Here is a 21,985-nt window from a genome sequence, read left to right as displayed (position 1 = left end):
CCCGGGCCTTGGGCCCCCCCCCCCCCCCCCGGAGGGTTTCAAGGCAAGAGACGTTCAGAGGTTGTTTGCCACTGCCTGCCTCTGTATAGCGACCCTAGACTTCCTTGGTGGTCTCCCATCCAAATACTAACCAGGGCCCGCCCTGCTTAGCTTCCGAGATCTGAGAAGATTGGGGTAGCCTGGACTATTCAAGTCAGTGACACCTTAGAGACCAACAAGGGGTATAAGCAGGGCTTTTTTTGTAGAAAAAGACCAGCAGGAACTCTTTAGCATAATAGGCCACACCCAACAGCAGAAACTCATTAGCATATTGGGCCACACCCCTGATAGCACAGTTCATTAGCATATGAGGCCACACCCCCATGTTACCAGAAGTGTGGCCATCCAGCCACACCGACCTTTTTGCTTCTTATTCTGTTTACCTTGTTTGTTGTCAAAACCCAGGGCTTTTTTTTGTAGCAGGAACTCCTTTGCATGTTAGGCCATACACCCCTAATGTAGCCAGTCCTAATGAGTTTCTGCTTTAGGGTGTGGCCTATTATGCTAATGAGTTCTTGCTGGGCGTGGCCAACTCGGGAGCCAGCCGGATCTCCGTTCCCGTACGTTCCTGCCCCAAAATAGCCCTGGGTATAAGCTTTCGAGAGTCAAAGCTCCCTTTGGGTCAGATACCCGGTATCGTGTTGGTCTCTAAGGTGCTCCTGTACTCATCAGGATTCACACAGGCTTTGGGATTCCCACAGGGAGCGTTTGCAGAGGACGTCTGTGGGCAAATTAATTTCTGCTCTAGTCACAATATATGTGTGTGTGTTTGTGTTTTCAATTTCAGGGAAAACAGACCCTTAAACGGAAGCATTTGTGTTGCCAACCACACAACTCCAATGGACATTGTCCCCTTGATGTGTAATGAACACTACTCTATGGTAGGAGCCATCAATTGAAGTGCAAGTGATTAAGGCGGACATGTCAAACATAAAGCCTGGGGGCTGGAACCGGCCCGTCCAGGGTTCTTACCTGGCCCACGAGCAACTGGGGGCGGGGAACAGTCCAAATGAGGACCAGAAGGGTATTATACCCCCTTTTGAGGTTCTTCTTTTCCCTAAATGCAGGCTCTCCCCAGGGTCTTCCCCCAAATCTCCAGGGATTGCCCAACCCAGAGTTGGCAACCGTAAGAGGTGAGGAGGGCTGGTTTGGCTGCTGAGGAGGGGTCTGGTAATGGCCAGTGGTAAAATATCTCTGGTACCTGGCATTACATTTTAACTGCACACATGGCCTGGCCCAACAAAGTGACACAAATGTCAGATCCAGCCCTCATAACAAGTGAGTTTGACAGCTCTGGATTAAGGCATCGTGAACAAAGGGAGATTTTAAAGTCTTTTAACATGTCATGAGGGTAGCACCAACTTCTCCTAACATAGGGGAAGAAAAATGGCATAACGGGTGAAACTTATTTAGTTGGTATTCATTATTTAGTCGGTATTCATTATTTAGTTGGTATTCATTATTTAGTTGGTATTCATTATTTAGTTGGTATTCATTATTTAGTTGGTATTCATTTCCCAATAATGGGTCTCATTTAGCTTCCCAAAATCACAGAAAAGTCTCTAGCACACAGCTGAGAAGTATGAAGCGGGAGTTAAGACGGTTGGACCGAAAAGTCTCTAGCACACAGCAAGAATGGTAGCAAAATGAGAATTCAGCAGTGTTTGCTTGCAGAAGAGCTTTTGCTTAAACCAATAGTTGGAGAGAGACGACTAACCAAAGAGGCCTGTAACTGAAGTCTGGAGATCTCCTGGAATGACAACTGATCTCTGGATGACAGAGATCAATCCCCTTGCAGAAAAGGACTGCTTTGTAGGGTGAACTCTGTGCCATTCTATCCTGCTGAGGTCCCTCCTCTCCCCAAACCTTGCCTTCCCAGGATCTATCCCCCAAATCTCCAGGAGTTTCTCTGATCTGTAGCTAGCAACTTTAGCCCTCTGCTTTCTTGGTCAGCCCTAACTGGGGGCCCTATTTTGAATCAAATGAGGTCTGATGGGCTAGCAATGCCGGCTCAAAGCACTGTCACTCCTATGCAAGTCAAGAGGTAGGAAACTAGAGGCCCATGGGCTCAATCTGTTGCGTGGAGGTTTCCTGTTTATCCCCTCAGCATAGCTCCTAAGGCTACCAACTGTAAGTTGGAAACTTCCTGGAGATCTGGGGATGGAGCGTGGGGAGTCTTGTGAGCAAAGATTCTCCTTTGTGAGCTACCGGCATTAAAGTTGTGAGCGAGCCATTTGGCTGCTGCATAAGTTAGTTTGCTCTGGAGTCGTCCTTTCTGAGCCAAGACAAAACTCTGTGAGCTGGAGGCTAAAAAACTGTGAGCCAGCTCACACTAACTCAGCTCAGAGGGGACACTGCTGGGGAGGGCTGTGTTTGGGGAGTGGCGGGAGTTCAGTGGGTATGTGATTCCATAAAGTCCGCCCTCCAAAGCAGCCAGTTTCTCCAGAGGAACTGATCTCTGTTATCTGGAGATCATCTGCAATTCTGGGAGATCTCCATGCCCCACCTGGGATTTGGCAAGCCCCATAGCTCCCCACCCCAAAGGTTCCCTTATTATGGCACATTTCTCCATATAATCCTTCACCCAGGCCAAGGGCTTCTTAGCTTCTCCCCCCCACCCATCAGAACAGCAACAAAAGGTGTGACTAATGTACCAACTGTTGATTTGTTCTTGACTTTCAGGTTGGTCAGGCTCACGGAGGAATGATAGGATTTTTTCTGAGCATGTGCATTAAGACAACGCGGCATATTTTGTTTGATCGCTCCGAAATGAAGCATCGTTCTGCTGTGAGAAAAAGGTATGGGAACAGGGCAGTTACTTGGGACAGCTTGTAGTGGCCCGGTGACTTGAACTGGGGCTTCAGGGCTTTCCCACATTCTCATTTCCCTGGATTGTAAATTCCTGTTTCTTCGGGGTTTTTCCTCTGTTATATATGTGTTTTACTCCCTCTAGTGGTTGACTTGATATTACACCTGTTATGTCCAGCATAACACCTGCAGTTTAAATCTTCAGGGAGATATGCCCGACAGAAATCTACACAGCCGATCATATCTCCAGTGGCCAATCAGATGCCCTGCTGGCCAAGAGCCCCACGCGGCCCTACCCACTTTCTAAAAAATAAATATTTAAAAAGTGTGATATTGAATTGACCACTAGAGGGAGCAAAACAAACCTCCCCAAAGAAACAGGAATTTACACGCCAGGAAACGCAGAAAAACCCTCAGAATGACATAGCCTTGCTATAGCTCAGTAATCTCCAAATGTTTTGTCATGAACAGAGAACCATTTTCACATTTTCACAGGGGCCAGTTCTTTGGCCTGCTCTCACATTACAGCAGCCATTATGGATACTTGCTAGAAACTCTTCTGTGCAGGGGCTGTAACAATCACAAGTTGCAGTTGCAAGCTGCAAATGGCCCCAGTGACAAAGCAGTTTCCCCACTACCCTGGGGGATTATTTCCCTCAAGCCTTCCATGCAGTCTGAGGACGGAATTACACTGCATTCTGTAGCATAATAGGCCACACCCAACAGCAGGAACTCATTAGCATACTGGACCACACCCCTGACAGCACAGCTCATTAGCACATTAGGCCACACCCCCATGTTACCAGAAGTGTGGTCATCCAGCCACACCCACATTTTGCTTGTTATTCTGTTGACCTTGTTTGTTGTCAAAACAGTCCAGGGCCTTTTTTGTAGCAGGAACTCCTTTGCATGTTAGGCCACACACCCCTAATGTAGCCAATCCTAATGAGTTTCTGCTGTTGGGTGTGGCCTATTATGCTAATGAGTTCCTGCTGGGCATGGCCAACTTGGGAGCCAGCCGGAACTCCGTTCCTGTGCGTTCCTGCCCAAAAATAGCCCTGGGCTTAAATACTGTGTTTCGCCAGTTAGCTGACCTCTTTCTGTATGACTTAAGAGACCTAGTGTATATGAAAGTCTAAGACACTAAATCAGGGGTCCCCAACACGGTGCCTCTGGGCACCATGGCATAGAAACATAGAGCCGGAAGGGGCTCCAAGTATCATCTGGTCCAATCCCCTGCATAATTCAGGAAATCCACAGCTGGCACTTTTCCTAGTGCCCGCCAATTTTTTTTAATGGGTGGGGCTGCGTGGGTCTCTTAGCCAGCAGGGCATCTGATTGGCCACTGGAGATATGATTGGCTGTGTAGATTAAAAGAATATTGTTTTAGTGGCAGTTGCCTCGACAGTATTGGTTTGATTCTTTCTCTCCTCTTTTAAAATTACCCATCTTTCCCCTTGCACTTGGGCTTCCTCCGTGTTGGCTCTTCTTCTGCATCGGCCATGTTGTGGTTGGCTCCGCTTCCCACAGCCATGTTGGTTGCACCCACCACCCTGTGTTAGAGTGCCAAAGGTAAAGACCGGGGTGGGGGACCCCTGCTCTAAATTTTAAACCAGGAAGACTGAAGACTCACATCTGCCATAAACTCACAAGGCGGCAAGCCATGACTCTCCCAGTCTCAATCCCCCGCCCCTCAATCTATCATCTGGAGAGATAATGGTATGGACTGCCAGGGCTAGTCCTGAGCTGTGGACAACCATGCCCAGCTCTAGACCTGGGAGGTTTGAGTAGGGCAACGATGTTCAAAGTTTCCAGAATCAGGACTCCCCTTTAACCCTTACATGGGCAGCCTAGAACCCACGAAGCAGCAACCCCATGACATCAGTCACATGACAGGAAGAGGGGGAATCATGACCTCACTGATGTTAAAGCCTCCAGGGGAGTGGGCACCAGAGTGAGAAAGCCAGAGACAGGAAACACTAACGGAGCACCAAGAGAAGAAGAAGAAGAAGAGGTTGGATTTATACCCTGCCCTTCACTTGAAGTCTCAGAGCAGGTTACAAACACCTTTCCCTTCCCTTCCCCACAACAGACACCCTGTGAGGTAGGTGGGGCTGAGAGAACTCTTTCAAGAACTGCTCTTTCAAGGACAGCTCTGACAGAACTATGGCTTGCCCAAGGCCATCCAGCAGCTGCGAGTGGAGGAGTGGGGAATCAATCCTAGTTCTCCCAGATTAGAATCCGCACACTTAACCATTACACCAAACTGGCTCTCAAGCCTAGGGTGAGAATCATGAAGAATCAGCTCCACTGGTGAGTAATCATAGGGTTACCAGATGTCCTCTTTTTAGAGGACATGTCCTCTTTTTTGGTGTCTGTCTTCTTTTGGGTTCTTTTTTAAAAAAGTGATGAAAATGCCCTCTTTCTGGGTTGGGAGGCTGAGCCTGTTTTGCCCTCTGGTTCCCCCAGTGGAGGCAACCTTCATCTTAAATCGGAGGGGCATTTAAAATGAGATCTGTCATGTTCAGTGGTTTGAAGGAGTCAATCAGGAAATATGTCCTCCTTTTTGCTTGGTAACTCTATCTCTCGTCTTCTGCTCCTCTCAGCTTGCATGCCAAGAGAGGTAGCAAGTGTGGTCCCTTTGCTCTCTGCCCATACATATTATAGCAAGATTGGAGAATGAGGGAAGACAGAAAGAATGTGCGAGTGAAACTGTGGCTTCTCATAGATCCAGGTGGGGCAGCCGTGTTGGTCTGAAGCAACAGAACAAAGTCAGAGTCCAGTGGGGCACCTTTAAGACCAGCAAAGTTTTATTCAAGGTATGAGCTTGAATTCAGATTATTCAGATGCATCGTATGCTAATTTGCTTTTCACCTATGTAGAGGCATCTGTCTATATATATGAACTGCTAACTTCCATTTCAATGTATCTGAAGAAGTGTGTGTGCACACGAAAGCTCATGCCTTGAATAAAACTTTGTTGGTCTTAAAGGTGCCCCACTGGACTCTAACTTTCTTCTGTGGCTTCTCATCAGCGCAACCCTAGTCTTGAATATGATAATACATTTTAAATGCTTTCTTCCTTCTTTCTTTCAGATTAACAGAGCACACTGCTGATAAGACCAATGCCCCGATTTTAATTTTTCCAGAAGGTAAGAAATGCCAGTACTGTAATCTCTTTATTCATAGGTTGCCACTGACTGCCATAGCTCTTGATTTACTTAGGGCACCTATAATCCCGCCTTTCCCCTTGGCAATCATCATATTGTAGTGCCCGAGAATGCTCGTCACAGGTTTACCTGGTGCAGAAATTGGGAGGAATCAATTCATTCTTTCTTCAAATCTGGCGACTGTATTTCATGCCTTTGAAACCTCAGTGCTAGACTACTGTGACACATTCTAGGTAGGGCTGCCCTTGAAGACAGTTGGGAAGTCTGAGCTGCTGTGGAATGAATTTGATGTTCTACCTTCTGATGCGTGTGAGGTTTATTCCACCAGGGGCTCAGCATCCTCACTGAGCAATGGACTACACATTATGCTCTTAAAGTGTGAGCAAAATCCACTCCACACTGCTTGTTTCGAAACCTGATGGCTGCCTCCTATTGGTGTGCACATAAGGAAGGAAAATTAGAAAAATCTGAAGCACCAACTTTCTCCAGTCTCCTGAAGAGAGGAGCGCTCCAACCACATCATATTCTCCCTGAGTAGACTTGCAAGCGGGAAGGAGCAATTGCTGATTGGGGTTTCTCTCCCATGGTTATCTCGAAATGCCAGGAAGGAGCAATTGCTGATTGGGCTTGTTTCTCTCCCATGGTTATCTCGAAATGCAATTGTCTCCCTTGCTCTTCGCCCTCCTGTCTGGCAGGCAAGATTAGCTGGTATCCGTGACGACACACATGATAGAGGCCTTCTCACCTTTGTGCTATTTTTGACCAGGTACTTGTATTAACAACACCTCAGTGATGATGTTCAAGAAGGGGACTTTTGAAATAGAAACAACCATCTATCCAGTGGCCATAAAGGTAATCTGCTGTAGCAACTGATTTTTAAATATTGGACAAACCATCCCTGGGCTACTGTAAGGAGCTCTCTGTGGCTGGCTTTCATAACCATCCAGTGGCTTGGGTGGATGCGGAAGGCAGGTTTTTAAACTAAAGGTGTCCCATGGTGAAAGGAGAGATGGTTGTCGGCTAAACTGATTGGGGAAGTGGCATGAGAGTGATGGGCATTTAACCCTTTCCTTCTGCGGCATTTCCCCAGTCTCGACAGTCCCCCTCCTCAGTTTCTCTTCGCCCCACAGGGAGCAGCATTGCCAACAGACCTGGAGAAAAATGCCCTGCCCCCGCCCAATAGTGGCTCAAAAGGGGTTTACCAGGTGATGTTATTCACCTCCATACAATAAAAAGCTTCAGTTGTGATAAAAAAACTTGTCTCTCATCATCATTAACAATTTCAGATTTCTCACTGACACCTACAAGATAATGAAATCCATTTCTCTCCAGGACTTCAAACTTAGGTATCTTAGCAATGATCTTACTGTTTTTCCCTTTCTTAAGTAACACAGTACGATCACTGTCTATAAGCCTTTTGGTTGAAATCAAATTATCAGCTGCTCCAGGGACTAGAGCCACATTTTGTAAAGTAACATCTATCACTTTTCCACTCATAGTGAGGATTCCACTCGTAGTGAGGAGTGTAATTGGCACTGTTCCAATACCTCTAACATGAAGCAATTAGCATCAAGTTCAGAAAACAATCCCTCATACCTGCAAATGTGCATGCAAGATCCAGAGTCAAGTAAAAATATTTTCTTATTTCCATCAACATTATCATCGTCACAAATTCTAAAAGCATGCCCTCTTCTGCTATTAGCATGGAAATTCCCACATCTCTTTGTCTGCGTCTAAAGCCTCTGCCATAATTCCCTCTGCTCTCGTTTAGTTTGACCATGTGCTCCAGTGGTCTTTTGTCTGGCATCTCCTTTAAATTCATAGTCTCTGGCATTTCTAAATTCACAGTTTACAGCCTTATGATTTCCATTACATATGAAACATTCAATTTTCTTTTCCCGTTTAAATCTGTGCCCAGGTTTCAAACTTAGAACAGACTGGTGGACCTCCTGATGGCACTGGTATTTCTGGCCACTGTGTGATACAGAGTGTTGGACTGGATGGGCCTTTGGCCTGATCCAGCATTGGCGTCTCTTATGCTCTTATGTTCTTATGACATCTCATTAGACAAAGTATCATCATTGCTCCTTGAGTCAAATTCTTCTTTTAAAATCATTAGTAAACCTTCAAGAGTTAGATCCTCCTTGTGTCTTAGGGTCATAGCCAGATTTTTGTAACTCTGTGGTAGACCTCTGAGGATTGCAGCTATCGTATCTATTTCATCAGGTATTTTCCCCCAACTCCTTAAGTTCATTATAGATGCTCATTAGTCTGCTCAGTTTCTCAGGCAAAGAGTCAGTCTCCTTTACTTTAAAATCAAAGATCTGGGTCTTTAAGTAATTAATCTTACTACTAGTTCATCCTCCATATTTCCCTTTCAAGAATTCAATAATTTTCTTTGAGGTTTCTACAGTGTGTAAATTGGGCACATCATGAAGAATATAGCTTGCTTCTCACCGGCCATGAACCTAAAACATTGGTTCAGGCGTCAGGTCTGGAACTCGGGCCGTTAAACTTGCAAAAGCAGCCAGGTAAGACCTGACAACCCTAGAGTTTACAGACCCTAGAATCAGATTCTTAGCATAGGCATCCTGCATCTTAAAAGCACTTTTCTCTGACTCATTTTCTGGGGGGGGTCTATTCTTAAGACTTTCTCAGCCCCACACATCTGTCAGCCAAAACAGCGGCCAAGCACTTGTGGGATGAAAAAATCTTACAAGCATTCGGGAAACCCTAAAAGCTGAGTGGGGCTTGTTGTTGTTGTTGTTGTTCAGTAGAAAATCTTCCCACCAGGTAAAATTATATGGAGTCCGCCTCAATGGAGCTATTTGTTCAGAAGTTTGGAACGAACCCACAGGATTTGAAGATGCAGCAGCTGGAGCTGTGGCTTGGGCTGTGGAAGATGCGGCTTCACTCATCTTTGGCTTTAGCAGGCACTCAGCAGGGACTCACGGGGTTAATTCCGCCATCAGGCTGGGAGCGGGAGACTTGAAAGACCAGCTGGGCTCCTCCTGGTCAGCTGCAGCTTCTCTGAGACCTTGCAAACACACACATTTCCCTGAGTGAGGCTTGTTGTATTCTTTTTTAAAAACAGCAGGGACAGTGAAGATTTGAAGAAGGTTATTTCCTCTGCCTTCTGGGTGGGGCAGCAGCAGCAAAACCCCTGCAGCCGCTGCAGGCAAGTTGCCCATTTCGACACATTATATCTCCATTAAAGGAACATGCCATTGTTCTCAAGGCCTAGGGTTGCTGGGTTGCCCTGGCTACCAGTGGAGGATGGGGGGGGGGGGTAGGGCTGCCAGATCCCATGCACATGCATTTCTCTGTCTCACTGTTGTCTCTGATCCAGGTATTTTAATGTTTGAAGAACAGGCAGAATGGCTTTTCCAACAGAAGGGCGTTTACATGGACAGCTTGTTGGAAAAGGCAGTGTCTGTTGTACAAAGAAGAGAAGAAGACCCTGCAGAGGGCAGCAAGAAGACCATTAGATAGGACAGTGAGGTCAGCACTTTCTCTCCTGTTAATTGGGTGGCATGGGGGGGGGGGACACTCCAGGAGCTGGAAGCATCACCTCCGACATTTCAACATCACCGGAAGTGACGTAGGCATGTTGGGAGCGACGCACTGGTTTTGGGGCAAAACGTGATGGTAAAACTGCCCGCAAAACAAAGTTTTGCCCCCAAACCAGAGTGCCACCCCCCCAACTTCACTAATGTGACTATGTCACTTCCGGGTGATATAGACATGTCGCTCCTCCCACAGGAGCCCACAGAACTGGGGAATCCCCCACCCCCAACTGAGGACTGGCAACCCCAAGGTACCACCTGGAGGCTGGCATCCCTATTGAGGCCTGTTGGCAACTGTATGCATGCAAAGCAGGTGCTGGAACTCTTGCACAGCTGCTTCTTCTTGTGAGACTTCAGGCACCATGTCTGGTTTCCTGCAGGGGTTCACCCACTTTTGGGGCCCCCGATCAGCCGGCCATGATCCAGCCGGCGGGGGGAACCCTGCCCCCAAAGTGCCTCGTTTGCGCCAATGTGCCTGGTACAATGGAATGCAGCAAAACCCCTGCAGCCGCTGCAGGCATGCACATGCATTTCTCTGTCCCACTGTGTTCTCTGAGCCAGGTATTTTTAATGTTTGAAGAACAGGCAGAATGGCTTTTCCAACAGAAGGGCGTTTACATGGACAGCTTGTTGGAAAAGGCAGTGTCTGTTGTACAAAGAAGAGAAGAAGACCCTGCAGAGGGCAGCAAGAAGACCATTAGATAGGACAGTGAGGTCAGCACTTTCTCTCCTGTTAATTGTCATTCCTTGTCTGTCTCCAGATTGCTACTCTCAGGGCAATTTCCCCCTTCTTCTTGGAAGTCCCATAGTCTTACCCTGTCTCTAAGCTAGAGATGTAGTTAGGAACCGATCTCTGTCTCTCCGCTTTCCTATCAAGTATGTTAATTCCTACATAAACCTTTATTTACTCTTTAATCAGGTTGTGCACCATTGCTATGTTAATTACTCTGTCAGCACAGCTATGGGGCTGATAATGCATCTTCAAGTACATTCTGAGAGAGCCATCACAAGGCCTAAGGATATGTCACATGACCCTTGTGTCTGCTCTGCGTCTACCCCAGCCCTGTTGACCTGACATGCACTTGGTCGCCCTCCTCCGGACACGTTCCAGCTTGTCTATATCAGGGATGTCGAACTCATTTGTTATGAGGGCTGGATCTGACATACGTGAGACCTTGTTAGGCCGGGCCCTGTGTGTCATAAAATGTAATGCCAGATAGCAGAGATAAACTTTATAAAGGACACAAACACAATGGGTTTTTTTTTAGTTAAAATAAAAGCATGTTTAAAACATCAGCACTCTTGCAATATTTTGTTTATTTAACAGTGTCTGATAACTGACACCTCTTGCTCTGAATTATTGCATCACAATGTCTGTGCTGTTGCAATCTTGAGTATGCTGTTCAGGTGTGTATCTGTAAGCTGCAAACCTACAATGACACAGCAGCAGCAGAACTGGAAGAAGAAGCAGAAGACAGCCAGTTCCACTGCAGGCCTGATAGAAGTCCTCCAGGGGCCTGATCTGGCCCCCGGGCCACATGTTTGACACCCCTGGTCTATATCCTTCTTAAATTGTGGTGTCCAAAACTGAACACAGTACTGTAGGTGAGGTCTAACCAGAGCAGAGTAAAGCGATACCATCACTTCATGTAATCTGGACACTATACTTCTGTTGATACAGCCCAAAACCATTCATGTGTGATCAATGCATGCCCAGTGTCTGCTATACTGTTGTGAAACCCTCCCATTGGAGATTCACCAAGACTAAGCAGGAAATGGTTTTGATGAGTGATGAAGAAGGTGGTGTGAAAGATCTATTGTTGTCCGTGGTGTACTTGGGAGATTATGAGCATTAAAATTGTCTTGTCTCTTTTGCAGTACAATTGCTTGTACTCAGATCCTTACTGGAACAGCAGTAAATACAGCATGACGAAATACGGGCTTCGACTTGGGACCAGCTGGGCCTTCGTATGTGACGTGTGGTACTTGCCACCAATGTGCAAAAAGGTAATTTGCCAGGAAACTGAAGGCTGGCATTGGATTTATCATTTAAAGCTGTGTTTTGGGTACATGTTATTCCTCCAAATATATTTTTATTCTTCCAAGTACTTAGTACATTTTTATTCTTCCAAGAGCTCCAAACAAGTATACACGATTCTCCCTTCTTCCAGATTTGAGTCCCTAGGGTTGCCAGCTCTGGGTTGCGAAGTATCTGGAGATTTTGGGGGCGGAGCCTGGAGAGGGCGGGGTTTGAGGGAGGGGGACCTCAGCATGGCATAATGCCATAGAGTCCACGTTGTGGAGTCTGCGATTGCCGTAGTCTGGAGCAATGTTCCCTCTACGTTGTGGAGTCTTGTGAGCAAAAATTCTACTTTGTGAGCTACTGGCATTTAAGTTGTGAGTGAGCGATTTGGCTACTGAATAAATTAGTTTGCTCTCTGGAGCCCTCCTTCCTGAGCTAAGACAAAAATCTGTGAGCTGGAGGCTATAAAACTGTGAGCTAGCTCGCACAAGCTCAGCTTAGAGGGAACACTGGTCTGGAGATCAGTTATAAAAACGAGGGATCTCCAGACCGCACCTGGAGGTTGGCAACCCTGCCTTAGAGATCAGTATGCTTCTGGAGGGTATGGGCTTTCCAAGAGTCAACGCTCCCTCTCTCAGATACCTGATATCTGATGCAGGAAGCTTTGAATCTCGAAAGCTCAGGCCCCCAAAATCTTGTCCGTCTCTAAGGTGTTACTGAACTTGAATCTAGCTTGAATCTCACTACAGATGCTAATTTTCTGTTCCTGAGCCTTTCCCTCCTGCTCTAATCGAGCCAGAGGTCATTTCGGGGGGGATCACAGTTCCCCTAGGTGAGGTACGGGGGGCGGGGCACATGAGCCCTCATGGGGCTCGGCAGTGGAGCTGCAAGGCCATCCCTGCCTCTCCCCACCCCTGCCTGCCTGGGGCCAGGGAGGGCCTTCGCGGGGCTTCCTCGCCCTCCCGCCGGCCTTGCAGGTCCACTGCCGGGCCCCTCATGGGTGTGTGGCCTTATGACACACTTCTGGTGATGTCAGGGGGTGTGGCATATGCTAATGAGTTATGATAATGAGTTCCCCTAGCTCTTTTTCTATGAAACGACCCCTGAATCGAGCTGATTATATTTTCCATTGTATCTCTGCATTCTGACCCCTTTCTTTGCAACACCTCCTCCTGCCTTCATACTGGGATACAAGAACTCCATTCCAACTTGTATCTAACAAAGTGACTCTTGAACACTTACACCCCCCAAATCTTGTTGGTCTCTAACATGCTACCGGACTCGGGTCTGACTCTTCTGCCACAGGCAACCATGACTCCCCTCTGAAACTCCCTTCTTCCAGTCAGCGGTCATTTTGTAGAAAAAGAGGTGCAGGAGCTCATTAGCATAACTTATTTGCATATGTCACACCCCCTGACATCACCGGAAGTGTGTCAGAAGGCAACACCCACCGCTCAGGCTCCACTGGACTGTTTTGGATTGCTAGCTATTGGGGAAGGGGAACGTGCAGATCTGCCCTAGCAGAGGAGGGAGAGCTTGTACCTGAATAAAACTTGGTCTTAAAGGTGCCACTGGACTATTTTGGACTGGGGGGCCGGGAGGGGGCTCTGCAGTTTACCTGGCTGCTTCTTGCTCTGACTGAGGGCTGCTGGGAGCAGGGGGTGGGGCTTGTTGCATGTACCAGCCCCCTGGGCTCTTTACTGCCGGAGCTCTGCTCCTGTGCGCTCCTGTAGGAAATAACCGCTGCTTCCAGTTATCCTCCCGACAGCCCTGTAAAGTAGTTCTGGGTGAGAGAGGGACTGGCCCGAAGTCATCCAATGAATTTCATAGCAGAAGGGTATTTGAACTTGGATGTACACAAAAGTACAGAAGAAGATTTTGGATTTATACCCCGCCCTTCACTCTGAGTCTCAGATGGGTTTACAAACTCCTTTCCCTTCCCCTCCCCACAACAGACACCCTGTGAGGTAGGTGGGACTGAGCTCTGACAGAAACTGCTCTTTTTCAAGGACACCTCTGACAGAACCAAGGCTTGCCCAAGGTCATCCAGCAGCTGCGAGTGGAGGAGTGGGGAATCAAACTAGGTTCTCCCAGATTAGAGTCCACACACTTAACCACTACACCAACTCATACGTAACCAGCCACATTTGTCCGTAGTAAATCCAAAAATGCACACCCTGTCTCTTGAAAGCCAGCGTGTGGTGTAGTGGTTGGAGTATCAGACTAGGATCCGGAAGATCCAGCATTCGGATACCCACTCTGCTATCAAGTTTGCTGGGTGACCTTGGCGAGTTATGTTCTCTCTTAGTCTAGCCTTCCTTGCAGGGTTGTTGTGAAGGGAGGGAGTACTCTGCCTTGAGCGCTTTGGGAAGAAAGCTGGGATAAATGCGTACGAATAACTTAAACTGTAAAGAATAAATATCTGGCATTCAGATTGCTAATCCTACTTTGATCAGATTCAGGCGGGTAGCCATCTCAAAGTTTGAGTCTTTGTTCTTCCCCTACTTTTGTCAGTCACTGAAATATTTAAGCAACTGGGTACAGGCCAAGCCAAGCAGACGGGTGGTAAAATGCCTTGCTCTCCTTAAACCCTTGCAGGAGGACGAAGATGCCGTCCAGTTTGCCAACAGAGTCAAATCCGCCATTGCTGCTCGAGCAGGCTTGATGTCGCTTCCTTGGTGAGAGGCCTGACCTGTCTCGACCCAACAGGGTCCCTCTCAGGGTTGTCGGCTCCAGGTTTGGAAATTCCAGGAGATTTGGGGGTGGAGCCTGCGGAGGGCAGGGTTTGGGGAGGGGAGGGACGTCTCTGGGGTATAGAGCTGGGTTGGCAACTCCAGGACGGGAAACTCCAGGAGATTTGGAGGAGGAGCCTGGAGAAGGTGGGAGTTTCAGGGGGGGAGGGACTTCAGCAGGGCCCAATCCTACAGTGCCATAGAGCCCTCCCTCCAACTCAGCCCTTTTCTCCACTGGAACTGATCTCTGTAGTCTGAAGATGGCTTGCAGTTCCGGGAGATCTCCAGGCCCCACCTGGAGGTTGGCAGCCCTAATACAGTGCCACAGAGTCCACCTTCCAAAGTCACCATTTCCTCCAGGGAAGCAGATCCCCGTAGCCTGGAGATCAGTTGTAATTCTTGGAGATATCCAGGTGCCACCTGGAGGTTGGCAAGCCTAGTTCCTCCCACCGCTTCAGAGTGATGCATGTAATTGAAGGGAATCAGGGAAGAGCTTGGCGGAGGGGAGAACTGGGGGTTTTCTGGGAACAGCCAAAGAAGTGATTGGGAGAGATGAGGTGGGGTGTGTGGGTGTGGGTGGGTGGGGTGAAGGTGGCTAGACGAGCTTGATGCTGTGTTTTGGGGAGGGGAGGGACGTCTCTGGGGTACAGAGCTGGGTTTGCAACTCCAGGACGGGAAACTCCAGGAGATTTGGAGGAGGAGCCTGGAGAAGGTGGGAGTTTCAGGGGGGGAGGGACTTCAGCAGGGCCCAATCCTATAGTGCCATAGAGCCCTCCCTCCAACTCAGCCCTTTTCTCCACTGGAGCTGATCTCTGTAGTCTGAAGATCGCTTGCCGTTCCGGGAGATCTCCAGGCCCCACCTGGAGGTTGGCAGCCCTAATACAGTGCCACAGAGGAAAGGTATTATGTTTGGCAGCGCCAAAGAAGAGGATAAAATGCCGTCCTAAGCAGACTGATACCCTTCTATGCCCACTGACATCAATGGGCATAGAAGGGGGTAATTCTGCTTAGGACAGCTAGGTTCAAGTCCAGTGGCAACTTAGAGCCCAACAGGATTTTCGGGGTATACGCTTTCAGTGGTCAAAATCTCCCTTCATCAGGTATCAGGGAAAGTTGACTCTCGAAAGAGCCAGTTTGGTGTACTGGTTAAGTGCGTGCAGGGCTTTTTTTGTAGAAAAAGCCCAGCAGGAACTCATTAGCATAATAGGCCACACCCGACAAAATAATTTGCATATTAGGCCACACCCCTGACAGCACAGCTGATTAGCATATTAGGCCACACAGCCCTCGTTACCAGAAGTGTGGTCATCCAGTCACACCCACCTTTTGCTTCTTATTCTGTTTACCTTGTTTGTTGTCAAAACCCAGAACTTTTTTTGTAGCAGGAACGTCTGTGCATGTTAGGCCACCCACCCCTAATGTAGCCAATCCTAATGAGTTTCTGCCATTGGGTGTGGCCTATTATGCTAATGAGTTCCTGCTGCGCGTGGCCAACTCGGGAGCCAGCCAGAACTCCGTTCCAGTGCGTTCCTGCCCAAAAATAGCCCTGAGTGCGTGGAACTCTAATCTGGGAGAACCGGGTTTGTTTCCCCACTCCTCCACTTGCACCTGGCTGGATGACCTTGGGCAAGCCGTAGTTCTAACTAGAGCTGTCCTTGAAAGGGCAGGTTTGGAAAGATCCCTCCCAGCCCCACCTACGTCACAGGGTGTCTGTGGTGGGGAGGGGAAGGGAAAGGAGTTTGTAAGCCGCTCTGAGACTCCAAGTGCAGGGCGGGGTATAAATCCAATCTCCTCCTCCTCCTCCTCCCCTGAAAATCTTGTTGGTCTTCAAGGAGGTACTGGACTTGAATCCAGCTCTTCTCCTGCAGACCAGCTTGGCTAACCTCCTGAAACTATCTGCTTCAGATGGCACTGTAAGTGTGGTATGATGGTCGGTGTCCCTGGCTAGGATCTGGGAGGTCCACGTTTAATCTCTGCTGTGCCGTGAAGCTTGCTGGGTGACCACTGGTCAGTTGCTCTTTGCCTCGCAGGGTTGTGGTAAGGGCAAAAAGAGGTAGGGAGAACTGACACGGGCAGCCTTGAACTCTTTGGAGGAAAGGTGGGAGTCCAGCGTGCTACAGAGATAGCATTGGCTTACGGTTTTCACAGCTTCGGAACATCAGCAGCATAGCGTCATGTTGAAACTCATTCTGTGGCAGGCTGAGCTACAGATGTAAGTTTTGAAAAAGGCCATGAGGCCCGGGGACACTATGCAATACAAAACGTGTACCTTCCTTCTGCTGTTTCTCTGTTGCTGCTTCCTGCCACTGAAACTCTTTAGCCACCGGAATCTGTTGTGTTCCTTTCATTGGGTCTGTTGTTCAAAGGCCTGCGAAAACGCCACCTCTTTCCTGGGACGTTCTCAAACTGGTCTCTCTCCTGCACCGTTTCCCTCCACCCCCATTCCCTTGCGGTGTTTAGGCTCTTAAATTGTAAGCCTGAGGGTGGGGCCTGCATTTTCAGGTACTGTAGGACAATAAAGTCACACACCTTCTGTAAATCTGGGCTCTTTATCATCCCAGGGGCTAATGCTTAACCAGTAAGAAAACACAGACTTAAGAGCAGATCTGAAACGAATGCTACATTTATTAAAGCACTAAGCAGATAACAGATGAATGACATGACTAAGCAAATGAAATAAGCAAATAAAAGAAACACACAATTGTAAAAAAAAAAATCAGAATACAAGGTAAAGGTAAAGGTTCCCTTGCTCGAAAGCCAGTCGAGTCCGACTCTAGGGTTGCGGTGCTCATCTCCGTTTCAAAGCCGAAGAGCCAGCGCTGTCCAAAGACGTTTCCGTGGTCATGTGGCCGGCATGACTAAACACCAAGGCGCATGGAACGCTGTTACCTTCCCACCGGAGTGGTACCTATTTATCTACTTGCAATTTCTTCCTTTCGAACTGCTAGGTTGGCAGGAGCTGGAACTAGAGACGGGAGCTCACTCCATCGTGCGGCACACTCGGGTCTCGAACTGCTGAACTACCGACCTTCCACAGCCTGCAGTTCAGCGTCTTAACCACTTGAGCCACCGCAGCTCAATACAAGAATACAAGGGCAGCACTAAAATGTGGCTTTCTCCCTACCGCACTGTGCCTTTCTCATTCTGCCGCTGCCTTGACCTGGGTGCCCTGGGCCAGCCCAGTTTCTCATCACATCTTGGGATCTAGGCAGGTTCAGTCCTGGTTGGTGTTTGGATGGGAGACCGCGAAGGAATACCAGGGTCGTTATGCAGGGGCAGGCCGTGGCAAACCACGTCTGAACATCTCTTGCCTTGAAAACCCCACGGGGTTCACTATAAACCAGCTGCGACTTGACGGGCACTTTCCGCCACCAATCCTTGAATTATCTTATTATATCCCCTTTGCCCTAATTATCTCCAGCTAGGTTGCCAACTCGGGGTTGGATAATTCCATGAAATTTGGGGGCGGGGCCCAATGTTCCCTCTAAGCTGTGGAGAATTCCATGAAATTTGGGGGCGGGGCCTGAGGACGTAATCTGGGGGAAAGGGGTTTTTTGTAGAAAAAGCCCAGCAGTGAGCGAGCTATTTGGCTGCTGCATAAATTAGTTTGCTCCGGAGCCATCCTTCCTGAGCTGAGACAAAAATGTGTGAGCTGGAGGCTAAAAATCTGTGAGCTAGCTCACACGAACTCAGCTTAGAGGGAACACTGGCGGGGCCAGAGAAGGACATAATCTGGGGAGGGTGGAGAGCTCAGCAAGGATGTGATCCCATGGAGCCCACCCTCCAAAGCTGACATTTCCTCCAGGGGGACGGCCTTCTGTCGTCTGGAGATCAGTTCTAATTCCAGGAGAACTCCAGGCTCTACCTGGAGGTTGGCAACTCTGTCCCCAGCCCATTGACTTTAAAGCGAAGTGAATTCATAGCTCCGTACCCAAGATCAGGCCCTCTCAGGAGTCCAGAGAGGCCTGGGCCTCTTCCAGCCATAACAAAAATGTAACAAGATGATAACGGGGTAGGAGTAAAAACCAGTTGCAAACCAGTCAGTTTGGTGTAGTGGTTAAGTGCGTGGACTCTAATCTGGGAGAACTGGGTTTGAGTCCCCATTCCTCCACTTGCAGCTGCTGGGTGACTTTCGGCAAGCCATAGTTCTGTCAGAGCTGTTCTCTCACAAGCAGTCCTTGAAAGAGCTCTCTCAGCCCCACCTACCTGGGGCTGTTGTGTCTGTTGTGGGGACAGGAAGGGAAAGGAGTTTGTAAGCTGCTCTGAGACTCTGAGTGATGGGCGGGGTATAAATCCAATCTCCTCCTCCTCCTCCTCCTCCTTCGCGAACCCTCCCACACAAGTGTTTAAATTTAAGGCCCCCTTCCAGCCCAGCAGCCAAAGAATCACAAAGATATCAGTGGTGATGCTTGTGGTGGCAAAGCGGAGAACCATTTTGTGGTGCCCTGAATTCCTTGGCAGAAGGACAGGATCAAAATGGAGAAACAGACTGTTAGAGTCCAGTGCGGCACTTTTTTACAGCCTTATGAGGGCTGCCGGCCTCCAGACCAGCAGCAGCTCTCCGGGGTCTCGAGCAGAGGTCTTTCACATCACCTCCTACCCGATCCTTTTTGACTGGAGATGCAGGGGATTGAACCTGGGACCTTTCTTCAACACCAAGCAGATGTTCTGCTGCTGAGCCACAGCCCTTCCTAACAGTAAGAAAGGGCATTGACCCAGATAGAAAGCAAAACCCAGCTCGATCCAACCCATGGAGTTATGTTTTTAAGAAAGACTTGCATTGTTTACAGATGTACAAGCAGAGCGCAGGGGGAAGGAGCAGATCTGCCACTCCCTGCAACAGGAAGAGGGAGAAAGATCCTACATCCTGGTGCTTCAGCGAACTCACAGCACCCTCTGTCTGCTTCTCTCTCGGTCTGCTCTGAAACCCATACCTGCTGTTTCACCTCTCTGTTGTACACACAACCACCTCCCCTGTCCTCTCAGCTGGGATCACCCTTTCCAATAGACAGAGCTATCAGGGGAGGTGACCGTCTCCTACCCATTACGGCCTATTGAGGGAGCATTAGCGTTTGCTTGTCATAGGCCCTGTTTGCCACCAGGTGGCGCAATCTATGCACAAGTCTAAACTACAGCAATAGACCCATTCCCAGGAACCAGACTGCAAAACCACACCATCATCTTTATTTATTTTATTTATTTGGATTTATATCCCGCCCTCCCCTTAATGGGCTCAGGGTGGGTTCCAGCAATATAAATATAATACAACAATGTAAAATGCAATACAGTTAAAACCACATTAAAACACAGTATAAAATAACATAACTCATATATGCCATAGGTAAAGGTAAAGGTTCCCTTGCTCGAAAGCCAGTTGAATCCGACTCTAGGGTTGCGGTGCTCATCTCTGTTTCAAAGCCGAAGAGCCAGCGCTGTCCGAAGATGTTTCCGTGGTCATGTGGCCGGCATGACTAAACACCAAGGCGCACGGAACGCTGTGACCTTCCCACCGAAGTGGTACCTATTTATCTGCTTGCAATTTCTTGCTTTTGAACTGCTAGGGTGGCAGGAGCTGGAACTAGAGACGGGAGCTCACCATCATGCGGCGCACCCGGGTCTTGAACTGCTGAACTACTGACCTTCTACAGCCTGCAGTTCAGCGTCTTAACCACTTGAGCCACCGCAGCTCCTATATATATATGCCATACAACTCTAGAAAAAAGCCAGATATCTCAGTGGTTGATAGTACTAGAAACTAAATTTCCCAGAGATCTATAAACCTTGAGATCTCAGACCCAGGCTACAAATGGGGGCTGACCCTAGGAGGGGGATGCCTGCTGCCTCAACCGAAAGCTCAGTGGAAGAGCTCCGTCTTTCAGGCCCTGTGGAATGGTAATGAATCCCGCAGGGCCCTGGTCTCACATGGGAGCTCATTCCACCATGCAGAGGCCAGGGCCGAGAAAGCCCCGGTCCTGGTCGAGGCAAGTCGGACGTCCCTGGGGCCGGGGACCACCAGAAGATGTTGATTGGTGGACCTCAGTACTCTACGGGGCTCGTATGGGGAGAGGCGGTCTCGAAGGTATGCTGGCCCCTGGCCGAATAGGGCTTTACAGGTAAGTACCAGCACCTTGAGAGCCAGTTTGGTGTAGTGGTTAAGTGTGCGGACTCTAATCTGGGAGAACCGGGTTTGATTCCCCACTCCTCCGCTTGTACCTGCTGATGTGACCTTGGGTCAGTCACAAGCTCTGGCACAGCTGTCCTTGGAAAAAAGCAGTTTCTGTCACAGGGTGTCTGTTGTGGGGAGGGGAAGGGAAAGGAGTTTGTAAGCCACTCTGAGACTCCTTTGCGTAGTGAAGGCCGGGGTACAAATCCAATTTCTTCTTCTTCTTGAAATGGATCTGGAATTCGATAGGAAGCCAGTGCAGGCCGCGCAGTACCGGGCAGATGTACGCCCGCACGGGCGTTGCCGTCAACACCCGCGCTGCCACACACATTCTGCACTAGCTGCGACTTCTGGAGCAGAGTCAAGGGTGGCCCCGTGTAGAGAGAGTTACAGTAATCCAATCTGGAAGTGACCATTGCATGGGTCGCTGTAGCTAAGTCCTGGGAGGTGAGGCATGGGGCAGACCTGGCAGTGGCCGTGACCTGGGCCTCCATGGAGAGGGAGGCATCTAGGAACACCCCCAAGCTCTTTACCCTCGATATCGGGGCCAACGGAGCCCCATCAAAGGCTGGGAGCCTAATCCCCTGTCCCCCACGACTCAAGTACGGGACCCCTCCGTCTTAGATGGATTTAGCTTCAGTCGGCTCTGATGCAACCATCCAACCACGGCCTGTAACACCTCCTCCAGATCTCCCAGGGCCGTATCCAGGTGGCCGTCCGTCAGTAGATAGAGCTGGGTGTCATCTGCATACTGGTGGCACCCCAGCCCATACCTCTTGTCCATATGGGATGTAGTTTCATTTATCCAGAGGTAGGACGTACCCGAGGGCCCGTCACTGTGACAGGCTGTGGGTATGGAAGCCTGATCTGATCCCCCGTTCCCCCCCAACACACACCCTTAGTGGAGAAAGCAAACCATCCAAGGCTTTGCGGTTCAGACCCACAGCAACATTTGCTCTCTTGCTGTGTTTCAGGGACGGAGCGCTGAAAAGACAAAAAGTCAAAGACTCTTTGAAGAAGCAGCAGCAGGAAGAATATTGCAGGATAATAGTGGGGAGAGAGCTCCCTGTGTGCTCTGAAGGGCTACTCGCCAGTCAAAATGAAGCCGATGACTCCAGCGCCTGGGGTCCGGAGGAGCCTGCCGAAAGTCCACTTGCAGCTGCTGGATGACCTTGGGCAAGCCGTAGTTCTGATAAGAGCTGTTCTTGAAAAAGAGCAGTCTCTGTCAAGAGCTCTCTCAGCCCCAACTACCTCACCGGGTGTCTGTTGTGGGGAGGGGAAGGGAAAGGAGTTTGTAAGCCGCTCTGAGACTCCTCTGGGTAGTGGGCGGGGTATAAATCCAATCTCTTCTTCTCTTCTGTAAAACGGAGCTGTTCCGCCAGGCCTTTGGGTGAGGCGGCGGATGTCTTCACCATCTCGGTCTTCCCGAACGACCCATGGTAAGCTACAGTCTGTATCCTGCTAATGTCTAACAAAGGAACTGCG

At 49.0% G+C, this 21,985-nt stretch overlaps 1 protein-coding gene across 1 annotated transcript in view; it reads left to right on the top strand.

The window, feature by feature from the left end:
- Nucleotides 1-21,670, top strand: part of LOC107116056 (glycerol-3-phosphate acyltransferase 4-like) — a 25,681-nt gene extending 4,011 nt beyond the window's left edge. Inside the window, exons 3-9 of the mRNA XM_015417915.1 lie at nucleotides 827-920; nucleotides 2,722-2,837; nucleotides 5,943-5,998; nucleotides 6,783-6,868; nucleotides 11,461-11,589; nucleotides 14,204-14,283; nucleotides 21,475-21,670. Coding sequence (XP_015273401.1) covers nucleotides 827-920; nucleotides 2,722-2,837; nucleotides 5,943-5,998; nucleotides 6,783-6,868; nucleotides 11,461-11,589; nucleotides 14,204-14,283; nucleotides 21,475-21,670 — 757 coding nt within the window. The remainder of the gene's footprint in view (nucleotides 1-826; nucleotides 921-2,721; nucleotides 2,838-5,942; nucleotides 5,999-6,782; nucleotides 6,869-11,460; nucleotides 11,590-14,203; nucleotides 14,284-21,474) is intronic.
- The last annotated feature ends 315 nt before the right edge of the window (nucleotides 21,671-21,985 follow it).

This window comes from Gekko japonicus, unplaced genomic scaffold (genome assembly GCF_001447785.1).
Source record: "Gekko japonicus isolate JY-2015 unplaced genomic scaffold, Gekko_japonicus_V1.1 scaffold752, whole genome shotgun sequence".
Lineage (NCBI taxonomy): Eukaryota > Metazoa > Chordata > Lepidosauria > Squamata > Gekkonidae > Gekko > Gekko japonicus.
This window is presented reverse-complemented; position numbering and strand designations above follow the sequence as displayed.